Source organism: Beta vulgaris, chromosome 1 (assembly GCF_026745355.1).
Source record: "Beta vulgaris subsp. vulgaris cultivar EL10 chromosome 1, EL10.2, whole genome shotgun sequence".
In the NCBI taxonomy this organism is placed as follows: Eukaryota; Viridiplantae; Streptophyta; class Magnoliopsida; order Caryophyllales; family Amaranthaceae; genus Beta; species Beta vulgaris.
Window position 1 is genome coordinate 51,891,496 of NC_079202.1, and position 17,423 is coordinate 51,908,918.

At 34.9% G+C, this 17,423-nt stretch overlaps 2 protein-coding genes across 2 annotated transcripts; one reads left to right on the forward strand and one right to left on the reverse strand.

The window, feature by feature from the left end:
* Positions 1–370: 370 nt before the first annotated feature.
* LOC104905460 (uncharacterized) lies at positions 371–6,646 on the forward strand. The gene is made up of 7 exons (XM_010694012.4): positions 371–787; positions 1,787–2,256; positions 3,248–3,362; positions 4,014–4,676; positions 4,960–5,043; positions 5,956–6,066; positions 6,211–6,646. The coding sequence occupies exons 1-7, from the start codon at positions 452–454 to the stop codon at positions 6,478–6,480; spliced, it is 2,049 nt and encodes a 682-aa protein (XP_010692314.1). The 5' UTR covers positions 371–451; the 3' UTR covers positions 6,481–6,646.
* A 3,843-nt stretch (positions 6,647–10,489) lies between these two features.
* Positions 10,490–11,977, reverse strand: LOC104905459 (fasciclin-like arabinogalactan protein 8; the record flags this gene model as incomplete). The annotated part of the gene is made up of 1 exon (XM_010694011.4): positions 10,490–11,977. A coding segment is annotated over one exon (1,290 nt), but the record flags the coding sequence as incomplete, so codon positions are not given.
* Between the last annotated feature and the right edge of the window lie 5,446 nt (positions 11,978–17,423).

The window sequence follows — 17,423 nt, forward strand, 5'->3', positions numbered from 1 at the left end:
AGGCTCGATTGCACCCGACACCATAAATTTGACTAGTAGTCAAAACATCACAAACTACTAACATAGATGTAGTGCATGTCATAAATGATGCCGGAAGCACATTTTTCTCATTGATGAGTATATCCAATTAGAAGCTCTCTATCTACAAAACTCTTCTTCTTCACGAATAAATTTAAAAACTATTTCCCAAAGGTTTAACTTATCGCAAATACGTAACCCCAACGTCATTTATGACACTCACCATATCCAAATCAACAATTTATATTATTTTGACTACTAACTAAAGTTAAGGATGTTAGATTGTTAAGTACTTGGGTGTACTCGACTACTCGAGCCCTAGCTTGTGTGGTTGACTGTTGAGTCCAATTTTGCCTATACGAGAATTTAAAAGAGTAGGAACTACAAAAGCCATCAACCCAAGAAAAATTCAAGCAAGGGGACACGACGAACTATGACCACTACTGCCGGCGTACAACAACCGGAAAAACGTCCGCGCTCAATCTTCGAACTCCCTGCAAACTTCTTCGACTCATGTCGTCTTCTTCCTCCGGCCAAACTCCTGCAATTTCAATCTCCTCTTCTTCCTCCTTCAATTCCTTTCATCGAAGATGAAGAAGCCCTATCTTCAACACAGAAATTGGATGAAGAAGAAGACGAAGAAATTAATTCTACTTCAAATTCTACTAATAATAGTATGAACAGATGGTCTTGCAATACTTGCAAGTCTGAATTTGAATCTCTACTTGACCAGCGCTCTCACTTCAAGTCTGACCTTCATCGTTTCAATGTAATTCACTTCTTTTTATTTCATTTTATATTTACTTGTTTGTTTAATTCAAGTTTGCAATTTTGTTTTTTTATTAGTAAATAGTAGTTCATAATGAAGTGTTGATCACTAATTATGTGAATTTCTGACAATGTAAGGAATTAAGTTTGGTGGAATTGTTATGATATGTTTTTGTTTATTATCTCGTTTTTTCAGAAAAGATAAGAGTTTGATTTTTTTTTTTTATATAATTTTGTTATGTTTTAAGCCAAATACAAGAAGGAAAATAGAGATAAACCCTAGCTGGTGATCATTGCTGTAGCCTGTAGCTTGGAAAAGTAGTTCGAATTTCGTATATGACGAAAGGTGAATTCGAGGAAGAATTTGATGGAAAGATATGTTCATTTTAGTGAATTGAGGAATATTATGTTGTATTTTGTAGAAAAGATGAGCTTTGTTGAGAGTATGGTTTTTAATTTGATGGAAAGATATGTTCACATCTTTCCATCAGCTGATTTTTTACTTTGATGAAAACATGTGAACTATAGGAGTGAGCAACATAGAATGATGGCAATATGACATGGATGCGTGTTTATATAAGCAATATACAGACATACAGTGTAGTCTTTTCAACTGATTTTATGTGTACTTGGAATGAACTTATTGGAACTTATTTTTGTAATAGTTAATCTGACCTTTTCTCAAAATAAGTAAAAATGAGTTGAGTAGAATGCTACCTACTATATGCTATGAACATATGATGATTGATGAGAGTAGAGTAGACGAGATTGCAGAAGTGTGTGCTGAGAATGTTGCTGTTATGTTTCTGAAATCTGTGGAAGCAAAGATATTAGAGTCTATTTAGGCTTCAATTAATTTTAAGGAGACTGGAAATGAGAGGTTGCTTTTCTCTTATCAGTACTTGCGAGAATAATCATGCTGCAAAATATATGAGTGGAGAATGTTGGATATCATTTTGATTGCTGTTTCATCTATTGTGTGTCCGACGTATCCCTGTAGGTTAAGCTAAGCCTTGCTGGAAAAAAGATTTTGAAGGAGGATGACTTCGATGAGTTAACCCCTGACTCTTTCTCCAAAGACTTCGATGATGTTTCAAGCATATCAGGATCAGAAGATGAAGATGACAGGGGACCCCGAGCTTGGAATAACACAAGTGACATGTTGGTCCAAAGTATTAAACAGAAAATATCTGTGGGTCTTCTTTCGGGGGGAAAAGTCTCCATTTGGAAGTGCTTGCTTCTGAAAGATTTTGAGAATATCTCCTATGAGAATAACCAGATAGTGGTTTTTGACGACAAAAAACACGTGCCCTGCTTCACAGATTTTGATGTTGTAGAGAAGTTGAAAGCTTTAATCCATGAGCCAAGAGATAATACTCACTTGAGGATTGTGTTGCTGGCGAGTGGAGGACACTTTGCTGGTTGTGTCTTTGATGGCAATACTGTTGTTGCTCACAAGACATTCCACAGGTAACTAGGAAACCCTTTGCTGCTAGTGCATGTCCTTCTTTTCCAACCTTTTGCGTTGCCTCTGGTTATCTATTGATCGACTGCTACCTTATGGGATCAGTAGGTCTCTCTCTTCCCCCCACCCCCCCCCCCCCCGATAAGTGCATGTTTATCATACTTAAGAAATACTTTTGTGCCTTGTTTGGATCTGTTGGACATATGACATGATGAAAGATGCCAATTTTTTGCCCCTCAAGAGTGCATAGAAGAAATCAATTTTTATCATACCTTGGAAAAATTGGCTGCTTTTGAGATGGTTATTTTGGGTTTTTGATTGTGATTCAGTGGCTTTTTGTGGGAAATAGCTTTGAGGGACATCTTGGCCTATATATTAGATAATTGGATGTCAGTTATGTAAAGTAGTGCTGTTGGAATTTGGCCAATAGCTACTTCACGAACAAAAGACCTGATTGTCACTCAGGGTATGCAGTGAGGATAGGTTTTGTCCCCTTTTTGCTTCTTGGTTTCCTATCCTAATGGAGTTGCTAATATAGTGTAATTCCTGTGCAATTATTTCTTTGGGGTTTCCGGAGAACGGTTGTATATTTGCTAGTTCTTGCTATAGAACTAGCTGGTCTACAGACTAGAAGGACAAAGTATTGCTTCAAGTGCTATTATACCTTATATCTAATGAAGATGTGGTTAATGCAACTATTCATCTCTTATATACTGGTCAAAAGATCTGTGCTACAGCTTGTTTCATTTTTTTTCCTGTTTCCACTTCTCCCACCAGTTTTCTTGTCTAACAGATGTCTAGTTTGCTGAATATCACTGGCTATCCTAAGCCTGATTTGGGTTACAGTTATCTCTGTGCTTTAGCCTAAAGATTATAAAACTGATACTCATTGAAATTTATGACATTTGTACTGTTTTCTTAAATCTAATTTTAGAATGCTGTCAATTGTGACCTGTTTTATCTTCTTAAGTTCATCGATTTGGTCTTTGTGTTTAGATATGTTGTGAGGGCCAAGGCTGGTAAAAGACAGTCATCAAAAGATGCAAGTGGCAAGTCTATCCATTCTGCTGGAGCATCACTTCGTCGCTATAATGAGATTGCTTTGAAGAAGGTATTGTCATATTGACTGGTTATTGCTATAATGTACATGAATAATGGCGAAATTGTCTGACTGCTTAAGCACTGTGCTCATGGAATCTGAGCATGTTCAATTAACTTTAACCTGTCAACTTACATTATCATACTCCGCAAAGTTTCACTGACTATATTGGGAGACAGATTATACATCAGTAGAGGCTTTGGATGGTGGAATAGAGTTGAATTACTTGGCTTTTTAAAATGGGAATTCTCTTGCTGGCTAGCTTGTGAGTTGAAAATGACATACAATTTTACTAAAAAATATGGTACATTTAAGTTCAATTTTAAGCCCTGTTCTTTTGGGCACAGTCTGAGTTCAACTAACCTCAGCTCACGTCAGCTAGTTTCCTTTCGCAGTTTTAGTTCAGTTCAACGCAAAAGAACAGGGACTTAGTCTCATTATTTCAAATTATGGTGGGAATATTGAGAGGGTTTTATTTAATACTGTAAGCAGCAGCTGCATTTATTCCATTTCCTGATGCTCTATATTGCTGTATCACCTAGTTATGCTTGAATCACTTTTTTACCCACTAGATGAAAAGCAAACTTTGCTTCTTCTTTGTCCTAATAAGTTGAAATTTATAGCCATTATGTCTTTCTGGCTGAAATATTTTTTTTCATTCAGGATATTCAAGAGTTGCTTGCTTCTTGGAAGCCTTATTTTGATGCATCTTCTTGTGTTTTCATTTATGCACCTTCAAACAACCGCCAATTGTTCTATAATGGTGATGTACCATTGTTTAGCAGCCAACGGTGTGATGCTAGAAATATTCCTTGTAGTGTTAGGAGGCCTACTTTGAAAGAAGCTCGGCGTATATATAACCAGTTGAGCCAAGTTGCATATGAGATTGATGAGGAAGAGCTTCCTGATATAAGTCAGATTGAATTGAAGGAAAGTTGCATAAGTGATGCAAACCTTTTGAAGGGTGATGAAAGGGGTGAAGCAAGGGTGAGCAAGGGCAGTGAAGCTTTTGAAAGTGGCAAAATATCTGATGAAAAATCCTTGTCCGATGAAAATGATGAAGAAATGAGATGTATAACAACACCTTTACATGATGCAGCAAAATCTGATGATTCTGAGAAGGTTCTAGAACTTCTGGAGCAGGGTCTAGATCCTACCGTGAAAGATGAAAGAGGGAAAACACCATACATGCTGGCAAATGAGAAAGAAGTCAGAAATACTTTTAGACGCTTTATGGCTATAAACCTTGAAAAATGGGATTGGCATGCTGCTAATGTTCCTAGTGCATTGACTAAAGAGATGGAGGAGTGTCAGGCTGCAAAGCAGGTACTTCTGTTTTCCGTTATGTTGTCTTTGAGCTCCTGTGCACACAGATGGTTGCATTCTCTTTCAAAATGTGATGCATTTTGGCTTGGACTAACCTGATACATCATTGTCATCTTACATGTCCTTTTCTCCATCTATAGTTCATGACTTCATGTTTAAGCAGCAGCAATTATCAGTTGCTTTTGGTTATTTTTATGTTCATCTTCTATTATTTTGATCCATGTTTTTTGGATTACTGATATGATGTATTACTGATAAATTGATCTGGTCCTTAAATGGGTAGGCTGAGAAAGATGCCAAGCGAAAAGCAAAAGCAAAGGAGTTGAAGAAACTGCGTAAAGCAAGAGAAAGGGAAAAGAAAGATCAGGTATATCTCTTCTTCACTTGGCAAGAATTATATTGTCTCCTTCATTTCACCGTGTTCTAGATCCTACCTGCCAGCTCCAATGCGCCGTTGTATTGCTTTCTATGGTAGTCGTTCAAGTCGAGGGGATGCACATTTTTCATGTTGTAGACTTGTAGCCTGTAGAATTTCTCTTCAATTTGACAGGATTCCCTATGTCATTGGCATTGTTTATTCATCTTTGTAATTCACCAGGTTCTCTGTTTCTTCTGCTCCTATATTGGTCACGGCTTTTAACTGAACCTGTAAGATAAATGCAAGCTATGCGAACTTCGAATCCTTCAAGTGTTTTACTCAATAGAATTGTCTGGCTTGGAGACCTCTAGATTTTATTGGTTTTTCTATTATAATTGTAAAGGTGCAAGTGCCATATTCTTGTTAGAAGTGAGATATGTATAGGACATGGGGTTTATTCTTATGTAAAAGTTAAGTTTATAGTACCTCCTCTGTCCACAAAATAATGTCTTGTAGGCTGTTTATTATGAAGTATCTGTCAGTGTCAGTCCGTAAAAAACTCTCATGTTACCTTAACAGCACTTTTAATAGGTAGTACAAAATGATAATAATGGTGAGTCATGTAATTTGCAAGGAAAATCCCCTTTTCGTCATAATAGTGATGAAGACCCATCTCCAACTGTGTTATATTCCTTACAGATTTCCGTTCCCACTTAATACCACCTTTAAAGTGGTAATGAAATATTATGAAGAAATCAGTAGCTTTGGAGTGTACAAGCCTTACCAGTTACCACAAACATTGACTTGATCTTCTCCATACAAAATTACATATGGATTTATTAACATTTACCATCATTTATTATCTTCTACCAAATGGACCATAAATGCAAGTTGATTAACTTCTGTGGTATGTTGATGCAGGCGAAGGCTGCAGAATCCCAGAATGTTGCAACAGTTGTAGAGAATAAGAGTGCTGCTTCACCTTCAGTGAGAACAATTCAATCTGTCATTGCTGCAAGATTGTCCAAAGAGGTATATTGAGAATTGCATGGCGTTCATGAACCTATATCTCATTAATACTTTATATTGAGTTTAAATTCGTAATAGTGTTCAATTTTAAGTGGAACAATGCTTGTTTGATCACCTCTTGGCTTTTGCAATTTTGCTCTACTGTAGGAGGAACTTAAAAGAAAACAAATTGAGGAGAGAGAAAAGAGAGCTGCTGCAGCTGAAAGGAGACTTGCATTGGCTGCTGCCACAGCCGCCGCTAACACCCCTGCAACTGCGAGCACCTCACTACCAAAAACCAGTGCTGGAAGTACCGACGAGATCTGCTCTTGTTGTAATGCATCGTTGGCCGGTAAAGTTCCTTTCCACAGGTATAACTACAAATACTGCAGCACAACATGCATGCATGTTCACAGAGAATTTCTGGAAGATGGATGATAACTGACAAGATTTTATTTATTACCACCCATTTTCTTTTTAGTTATCAGATTTAATTTATATTATCCACCATATGTTTCTGGCATTTTTTCCCCATGCTGTATCACAAATAAACATCTAAGTATATGAATTACACATACATTTTCAGAGAAATATTTTCCATGTTGCCATGCTGTCCTGAAATCTGACAAGTCAGACGTTTCTGATTGGAGTACAGTACAGTTCTAATCAAGGAGAATTTAATACAAGTATGTAAATAAAAAAGAAAAAGGAAACATAAGAAAACAAAGTATGATTACTGTAATGAAGTTGATATTGATGGAAAATATAGTTCTCATATTCTGTCACCGACAGCCTGAGGCTAATCGTGAAATTTGCTTCTCATGCTCAACGGTCCCCCTCCCATTAACATCATGATGTTAGTCATTCTCTTCTTTCTGGCACCTTTCTTTTTGCCATTATTGGAGGATCTACCATTCCAATTTCCACCATATAAAACTGTTTAGCATATGCCACTTTTTTTTTCTAGAAATTTATGTTTTCCTGCTGTCCTATTCCTAGTTACCAATAGGCTCTGAAGTCTGAGTCTTTGTACCTTAGCAACTAAGTTTCCGTTCTGTTTGGCATACAGAAAATTAAATTTCAAGTCTAATAAGTTTTTAATAAGGTCCAATGAGTTTTTTTTATAAAGTAAGTTCAGATAAGTTCTAATAAGTTATAAAAATTTATAATATAAGTTTGAATAAGTTTAGAATGATTAAATTCAGTTCAAAGTATATAAGATGAAGATGCCCCACCGAAAATGTTTGATATCTAAGTGCAATAAAACATTTAGTTTGTAGTGTGTAACTTTATTGCAAAGTGCTTCCCACCAATATACTTCCTTTTTATTTCCAATTTGATATATAGTTTGTTTTTAATTAGTTGTCTCATTTCCTTAGACACATGTACTTGTGTACTAATTTGACTCTTAATATTTTTAATTATTAATCAGAACAAATTCAAAAAAATTGATATTTTGAAAATATAAATTAAGATGAATCTAACAAAATTTTGGACGACTATGTTAAAGTCATGTATGTGTGAAGAGTGTTTAAGTTAAAATGAGTCATCGAATAAAAAAATAATATTAGGTATTCCTACTTTTGAATGTCACTTTCTCCAAAATAACATTGTTTATTATATATAAAAAGATAGTTATATGGGCATTAGATAAGATAATTAAAATTGAACTTATTAAATGAATCTAATAAACTTTAACTATATCGATTGACGCGTGTTTTTGAAATGCATTCTAAAATTTATATCAATTTAAGAAATATATTCATTACTTATTCCGTCTGGGGGTCGTTCATTAGCAAGATCCTTATTGTCATTTTAAGTAACAATTACACTTTACACTGTGTTATTAAACATAGTACATTGTGATTTGTGCCTATGCACATGGGAAAACTTAACCTCAAATACAGTGAGCTGTTAGAATGGTCAAGCAGATTATACCAAATTGGTTGTTATGATCATAATTCATACTAATGCTTAGTCCCACGAGTGGAGTGCTCCTTCATACTTCTACTACATATCTTAGAATATTCTTTTTCTAGCAAAACCCTCTTTTTCTCTTTTTTATCTGTCATTATTCTCTAACCTTATTCTATAGCATAAAAAAATACGCATATTATATTTGCTAATGAATAAAGATTGGTATCATTCCAGACAGAGCAAAGAGGAAAAAGGCAAAGTTTAGCTAAGTGACTTACATTTAAAGGGTCGGACAAGGTTTAATTATTTAAAAGACACCCATCTATCCTCCTAATTTGTTTCTTTTCTTCTGCCTTCTTTTTTTTGGGTATAAGGTGATTAACAAAAAGATATATTGTTTCTATTTGCTTTGATCCCTCTGAATCCCATATTTGATTAGGTATATGAATAATCTCAAATTTGATTTATCTAATATTGGTCTTTATTAAAAATTAATCAATTTGACGGAAAGAAAAAAAAGTTGTTATACTCTAAGGGCCTGTTCTCCCCACCTTATTTTCAGTTCAGTTCAATTCAGTTCAGTTCAGTTCAGCTCTTGACAATACTTTTGCTCTCACATATCACTATTCATTTCAGTTCAGTTCAGTTCAATTCAGTTCAATTCAGATCAGTTCAATTCAGTTCAGTTCAGTTTAATTCAGTTCAATTCAGTTCAATTCAATTCAGTTCAGTTCAGTTCAGTTCAGTTCAGTTCAGCTGTTTTATGCCGAAGAGAACAAGCCCTAATTAACGGGAAATTTTAAGGTCAATCTCTCCAACATTAGGACTCCGTTTGATTGGGTGTAAATATTTTCAGTGTAAAATGATTTTCATGGAAAATAATTTACAATGTAAAACATAATTCCAAAATCAGTTTTCCGTTGTTTGGTTGAAGGTAAGAAAACTGGGGAAACGAAAGGGAAATGAAAGGGAAAGTAAGAAGATAGTAGGAGGAGTGTACAAGAGAGATAAGAAAAAGGAAAGAAAATAATTTTTCTTTCATTTTGAAGAGAAAATGGTTTTCCATCATTGTGAGAGTAATTTTACTTCTAAAGAAAATGGTTTTACACTCCTTTTACAAACCAAACAATGTAAATTTTAAAATAGAGGAAAATAGTTTTTTAAGAAAATATTTTACGCTGTACCAAATGGAGTCTAAGTAGCAATGCGACATAAATTTTTGAGAAATGGATTAACAAAGAAGACGCGGTTTAACCTATAAAGTAAGCAATACTACATTACTATTCCCTCCGTTTCAAAATATAAGACATTCACATTTTACGAAAATTTTCTTTGACCACAAATATCTCTCAAAATATGATAAATAAAAATCATAAAAATTATACCGTTGAATTCGTCATGAATTAATTTTTTTTATTTTTTATCCACGTAAATTGAGAGTAATTAACGGTCAAAATTCAACCTTGAATATCGTACATGCGTTACATTTTAAAATGGAGGGAGTATTATCATATTAACCCAAAGTGAAAAGGGTAGTCAAATAATGGTACACACCCTAACGCCTAAACATCGCCTTTATAATGTTAATTTTTCCAAGAAAAACAGGTTAAAATATTTACCATGAATATGTTACATTCAAAATTAATACTATAAACTACATATATCATTTCCATATTCACCTAACTCAAGTTGCCAAATGAGTCAAGTTCACCCTCACAAGTTACAATTACACCCATGCATAACGTATCATTTGTTGCATCATTCAACACAAAACAAAAAACACCTAATAACAAGAAACTGAAGTTCAAAAACATTTACCTCTAATCCTACCTATAACAGCAGGAGTAAAAATAATTCCTAAAGTAACTGTCGGAGTTAATTACTTCCTTCGTTCTATAACAAGTGAAACATAAAAATTTAATAAATATCACGTTTAAAAGGCCAAAAGTCATAAAATACTCTTTTCATTATTAAAAGGAAGAGAAAAAAAATGTTTCACTTATTTTGAAACATTTTAAAATAATAAGTGTTTCACTTATTATGAAACAAAAAAAATACAATTTTTTTACGGACAATACTACATCTACCCGATGAATAGTAACCCACTGTAAATAAAAAATTTAAAAACTATTAAAACTAATGAGCTGAATTCAAATATTTTTTAGTTCTATTTGTAGTAGGTTTTTGACGAATAGATAAAGTTTTTCCTTTTTTACCACCTTAATTACCATTTGCATGGTTGCCACGTGGAGCTCATTCAATACTTCTTATTCCACGTCACAAAAAGTATAATTTTTTAATTTTATCTTACTTTCATGTGCGCCACACTGAATTACCAACCACCAACTAGCCAAGCTCCAATATTAGCACATAAAAAATAACAAAAAAATTTATGCGAAGATTCTAAAATAACCAAAAACCGACACTAGCTAAATAAAGTCACGTGCCCCACTACCCAATAAAAATCAATATTCGCCGTTGTATTTCACCAATAACACTAAACTTTTAAAAAAAAAAAAATTCAATAAAATAAATTAAATCACTAATTAATTGATTAATTCAAACAATTAACAAAACAAACCGCAATAAATTTAATTAATCACAGTAATTCTGTCTCTCATCACTCAAACAAAACAATTACACAAACGTACTAATCTCACTCTAAAAAATTCTACTCCATTTTTTTGATTCTTTCCATAAAATAACGTAAAAATAGACAATTCTACCCCTAAAGAACCAACGAAATTACGCCGGTAGCCACTGTAAATACAACCGCAACAAACAAAGCTGAACCTCTCTCACCAGCTCCATTCCTCGACTGCTCATCAGCAGCTGTCTCCCCCGCCGGAGATTCCGCCGGAGCACCTGCCGGAGATTCCATCGACGGCGCCGGTGGAGAAGATTCCGGCGACTCACTTTTCGGCGATGGAGCCGGCGCTGAAGCCGGCGTATCACTTTCCGGCGCCGGCGCCGGCGCCGGAGATAAGCCGAATAATTCAACCGGTAAAAGCAAACTATCAACGGAGTAAATAACTACAGGAGTTGCATCAAGTAATGTACCAGCGATTCTAGAAGAATCTACACCAGTATGAAGAGTAACTGAATCACCAGCAGTTGTAGGAGAGAGATCGTATTTTCCTACACCTGAGGCTAAAGTCGTCAATTTACCTTTGGTAGTTTTCAACGTTCCAATTGGAGAGTAACTACTTAGTGCGTGAAATTGTAGGAGAGAGACTAATTCAGCACTACTTAACTTATTCAGATCTGGTACACCTTTAACTTTAAACGCTTCATCAGTAGGTGCAAAAACGGTAATTCCTTTCTCCATTTGAGTTTCATACATTTTCAACACACCACTAGAAGATAACAATGACGCAAATGTCTTACACCCTGCCTTCTCCAAAATCGCCGTCACATTAGCGTCGGAAGAAGATGTTAAAAGCGCCGGTGTTATAATAGGCGCACTTATTTCTAAAACTGATATATTGTAAGGTATTTGTTTAACTGATTTTGTATACGTTGAATCTAGCTTCGAACCCGGTGAACCCGACCCGAACCCGACGGATCCACCGTGGAGGTCAGTGATGTTGACGGAGCCTTCATCAGAGGTAGCGGAGCCCGTCGTTTGGTAGAGAGTGGTGGTTTTAACGGTGCCGTTTTCGAGAGAGTGGAGTTTTTTAGGGTCGTAATAATCGAGGAGGACGTGGAGAGAGAGGAGGTTTTTGATGACGGAGAGAGAGTGGTTTGAGGTGAGTGAAGACATGGCGGAGTTGTCGAGAGCTAAGACGGTGATGGTTTGACGAGAATTGATTTCGTCGTCGAGTTTAGTTTGGGTTAAGTATGAGTTGAATTGAGAGAGGTTTGGGTCAGAGGAGAGGATTTCTGTGATGTTGTGTGCGTAAGAAATGGTGAAGAGAATGAGGAGAGAGAAAGTGAAGAACAATGACGACGCCATTGTTGAAAGCTTGAGAGGAAGGAAAAAAGTAAGGGAGTGAGGAAGAAGAAGAGAGAGAGAGTGGGGGTTTTAAAGGGAGGGGAAAATGTTAACTAGGGTTGGGTTTATGTGGGGTTTAAGAGGATTTTGAGTTGAGTTAAGAGCATGTGAGGTTGTGAAATGACGATTATGTCCTTGGAGTTTGATGATTTTTGTAACGGTCGAGAAAATTGTTTTGTGTTTGGTTTGGTGAGAAAAAATGAAAAAGAATTATTTTTATATGTATGTGTTGTGTGCGAAAGCATGTAAAAATTTTCATGTATAATAAAAAGAGATGAGTTTTTTTTTTTTTTGACAGGAAAAAGAGATGAGTGTGTGGTAAGAAACCATCTATTTTAAAATTAAAATTAGGTAATGATAAGCCCGATATTAAAAAGAGAATTAGCCAGATAATGTCTTATTTGTATTTAGGTAATTAAGAGTGGATACCAACGAGTTAGGAATTTACATATAGAATAGAGATTTGAGTTGATTTGGAGAATCAAGTTAAAAAATTGCAAGTTGTTTAAAAGAAAAAGTAATGGAATAGTGAAGATATTTGAATTAATTTTGTTACTAAATGTGGGTTTATGTGATCATTATTGTGGGATGCTAAAACTAGCTGTTGTGTAATTTGGGATTGAAATGAAATGGATTTTAGTGGGAGAAAGCAAAATAAAGGTGGAGAAGCATTTGATAGTAGAAAGATATGAAATGTGGTATGTGGATGGTCCCTCAAATTATAGTGAGAAAATGGACAATGAAGTGTCAATAGCAAGCCAGCAAAGATGAAATTATTTTGGTGTACATTGCCTTTGTTGGCTATGGACTTCTTACCATCGATGGTTTTTTGCAAGGGAATATTGACTATTGAGTATTGACCACTGTTTAGATGATTATTTTGGTTGAAATGGAGTAGTACTACCTTCCGTTTTTATTAGTTTACCTTTATTTTTTTTTGGAATGTTCTTTATTTGTTTACTCATAATTTTTGTTTCTATTTTTGGAATGGGATTACTAACTTTGCATCACACATACATTCAATTTTAATATAAATAATAGTTTTTCTTTTCTTTTATATTCCACAAAATTGTTTCTTCTAAAACACTGTGTAAAATAAAGGGGTATTCTAATAAAAACTAGAGGGAGTATATAAAATTGGTTTCGGCATGGCCTATTACGGAAAGTGATAGATGTAAGCTCAATGTACTGTGTGTCTGTGTACATGCACACACAACTTTTATTAAGTTTTTGTAAATTAGGATTATGAAGGATGTTTAAGAGTCAAATTAATTGTGATTTTAATTCGAAATTAAAGCATCAGGAGTTTCTAAAATAAGAGTGGTATACATCTAACATGTCCTATTCTAGAGTAATCTTACTTTTTGAGGTAGTGTAATTTATAAGTTATAACTATCCTAGTAGTATGGTATTTTGTTATACACATTATGTTCAATAAGAACAAATAATTAAAATTCCCCTCAAAAAAAAAAAAACAAATAATTAAAACAGAATAAATGCACTTAAATACAACGAATTACTAAGAGAATAATGAACTTGATGATCTTTTTAGTCTTTGAGACCTACATTGGCAAGATTGTAGAGCAATGACCAATGCCTCGATGGAGTTTTTTTCACAAGGAATGGTAAACCTACGCCACTATTTTTTTTTTTTGGTAAAAACGTGAATGATATATAAATAACTTAGAAAGTTTTATAGGCTACCTGAGCTATGGTCATCATAATCCATGATCAACAGAATACGATCTTTAGCTTCTTCTACTACTAATTTACTACAAATCGGGAGAGGGAATAAAAAAAGTGAAAGTATTGGGTCAGACCGTCTGACCAATGCTTACTGTCAGACGGGCTGAGTCCAAAACAAATTCTCATCACTTTGCGTAGAAACATTCAGAATGCTTATAACTTTATTCTCTCTCTTCCTAATTTCTTCAATCTCCTCCTCCAATCTCATCATTGTTGTTTCTCTTCTTTCGACAAGGTTCACCAGCATTCTGTTTTAAGACTTTCATCTTTGTTCTTCTTTGATTCATTCATCCCAAAATATTCTACTGCAATTTTAGCAAGCTTTTTGGCAGTAAATGGTAGAAAACCTCTCGTTATATGATTCAAGATGGCCTGGCGAGATATAAATTTGACTGATCTAGTGCCACAGACAAACATTAATTCTAACATGCTTCCCTGTCCAAAGCCTTTGCGGTCGAATTATAAAACTTTAAAGATTGGAGTATTGGATGACAAATTCGTTCATTCATGAAGAGAAATGAAGAAGGAGAAAGTGAGAGGAAAGTAGAGATTAGTGTTTTTTTTTTTAATATTAGACCTAAGTTACTTTCAGTTAAACCTTGTTTTCTTTTCAGTTTGACTTTGTTTTCTTTCAGTTGGACTTTGTTTTCTTTCAGTTGGACTTTGTGTTCTTTCAGTTGGACTTTCTTTTCTTTCAGTTAAACTTTCTTTTCTTTCAGTTAGACTTTCTTTTCTTTCAGTTGGACCAACTGAAAGAAATAATGGGCCAACTGAAAGAAATAATGGGCCAACTGAAAGAAATAATGGACTAACTGAAACAAAATGAAGACTACCTGAAGAAAAATGTAGACTACCTGAAAAAGAATAGAGATCAACTGAAACCCAAGTAAGTCTAACTGAAGCACAAAAACCCACTGAAAAACAAAGAAGACTAACTGAAAACAAAATGAAGACTACCTGAAAAAAAATTGGAACCACCTGAAAAAAAATGAAGACTACCTGAAAAAAAATTGGAATCACCTGAAAGTCGTCCGACTAAGATTATGGTCGGACGAGTCCGACACAATACGTTCTCATAAAAAAAACTTGCGATATATATATATATATATATATATATATATATATATATATATATATATATATATATATATATTTGGGGTTACAGCCCTCCCTTTTGCATATTTTGCTAGAGTATCAACAACTCAGTTAGTTTCTCTCCCTTCATGCCATAGCTTAAGCCCTACGGTTTCTTGGAGCAACTCCCTACAAACATGAACAACATTACAAAGATTACATTTAATGCTCCTATTACTACCAATCTCCTCAGTAGCATTTTTACAATATGATGAAAATAATGGCCATGGTGGCATGGTCCAGTGTTGCTGTTTCGCCCAGTTAAGGCCCATGTGAATTGCACGGGTTTCGGCTTCCTAGGCATCTGAGCAGTAAGTGTTCATTGCAATTCCTCCAATCCAATGACCATAGGAGTCCCTGCAAATAGCCGCTAAACAAGATTGTTTTGACTTAACTAAGAAAGAGTTATCCACATTTATTTTGACAACATTTAGAGGTGGGGGAATCCAAGTTAATGGAGCATTAGTCACATGATGAATGGCAGTAGAATGGGGAGATGAGACGGGATAAGAGGATTGAGTTGTAGTGGATGGGGTGATAGAGGGATAGGAAGAGAGAGAGGGAGAGGGAGAGGGGTTGGGAGCTTTACCCACTTTAGGTTGGTTCTTTGAGTAGAATCATTCAGTGGCGGCCCAACGGGAGTTTTTAATAGAAGAGGAAGACGATATGTTCTTTTTGTTAATGACCCATGCATTGCGTCTCAACCAAATTCCCCAAATTGTAAAAATGAAATCTACATTAGAAGGGATTTAGGTGAAATTCGATGAATTATGGGTATTATGGTATGAGGAAGAGTTGATTTTTAGCCAATCATTGACATGAATACTATTAGCTACTGTAAAGTTCACATTGTCCCATATTTCAACGGCTCGATGACAAACCCTAAGAATGTGGTCCATATTTTCTTCTTCGTCCGGGCAGAAAGCACAGTTACTTGGGTGAGTGTTGATACGATAGATAATGTTCTCATTCGTTGGCATTCTGTTCCATCTAGTTTGCCATACAAACATATGGTGTTTTGCGAGGCCTAGAGCTTTCCAAATCCACTCCCATGACTCCTCATCCGTAGGTGCTGGGTTAAGGTATGCCATTGCTTTCTTTGCACTAAACTTTCCTAGGTGAGTCCAGGTTGAATACGTGTAGTCGGCGTTATGAGAGAAGTTGGTCGATCTCACTTTGTCCATCAAATCCTAGGTTAGAGGTATGGTCAAAATGCTAGCAATGATGATTCTTTAGAATATTAACTTTTAAGTCCAACTCATTTTTTTTTGCGGTCCATGAATTAACGATCTTAAGCTTTCACCATTGACCCACTTGTCATGCCAGAGCTTAATGCTTGTACCATCCCCTACTACCCACGCTAGACTTTTTTCATAACAATCCCACCCAGACCCAATGTTCTTCCAAATATGGGAACCTTTTTTTATAGCTAAGGGGTTCAAGGTTTTTGTCAAAGTATTTCTCTTTGATAATCTTGGAGGCCCACATAGTGTTATTATCTAACTTCCAACAGAGGCGGGCAAGGCTAGTGTTGTTAATGTTGCTATACGTAGATAGGCCAACCCCCCCCCCCCCCAATCTTAGGAGAGCAGATTTTATTCCAAGCGACCCAAGATATTTTTTTTCTTGTTTTCTTTGCTATTCCAAAACAAACTACTACATAAAGACTCTATTTTTTTAAAATGGTCATAGGAAAATCTATCATATGCATGTAATATCTAGGAATAGCCTGAAGGGTAGCATTGATTAGAATGGTCCTCCCCGCCTTGTTTAAGCTTTTGGCTTTCCAAGAAGTTAGTTTAGAAGCTACTTTATCAACTATGAAATTAAGTTTGTTCTTAGAGGGTTTCCTATGGCATAGAGGAAAGCCAAGGTACGAACCCAGATCATTTGTGCTACAGATATTCATGTCTTGCTCAAAGTAGGTTTTTTATGTAAGTTTTTTTTTTTGAGATATTTACTTATAGGTTTTTAATATGGGCTTAAGTGTGATTATTGTTTAAAACGACTGCTATTGTAATAAAATAGTGACATTTAATTGGGTCATAAAGTAAGGTGGAGGTAACTGGTGAGTAAATTTATTATTTTGTAAAAAAAATCTACTAATTTTGGAAAATCAGATACTATAAAGGGTACAAATATGTGATAATGTGGTTGTATAGTAAAGACATTAACATTAACATTGATGAAAATAGCAATTAGAAAAGTAATATAACTGGTTAATGGATTCTTTTAATTTAATTAATATTTGAATTTATTATAGAGATATGTCACTTATTATCATAAAAACACTGACAAGTCAATAACTTAATTCAAATTAGTTCCTCGTCTCATTCATAGACCATTGTGTTTGCTCTAATTGTCCAACAGAACGGTAAAAAGTTAGAGAGGATTATTCAAGGGAAAGAGAATAATTGCTAATGAAATTAAAGGCATGTTCTTTTCGACATAAAACAAATGAATCGAAATGAATTGAATTGAAATGAATAGTGATATATGAGAGTAAAAACATTATCCAGAGTTGAACATAACTGCACAAAACTAAACTGAACTGGATTTGAATTTAACTGAAAATAAGTAAGGGAGAACA

Bases quoted from the DNA above. Each gene is read 5' to 3' on its own strand.
- LOC104905460 (XM_010694012.4), top strand. From the start codon at position 452: ATGACCACTACTGCCGGCGTACAACAACCGGAAAAACGTCCGCGCTCA. The intron at 788-1,786 runs GTAATTCACTTC...GTATCCCTGTAG, and splicing joins CTGACCTTCATCGTTTCAAT to GTTAAGCTAAGCCTTGCTGG. The intron at 3,363-4,013 runs GTATTGTCATAT...TTTTTCATTCAG, and splicing joins ATGAGATTGCTTTGAAGAAG to GATATTCAAGAGTTGCTTGC.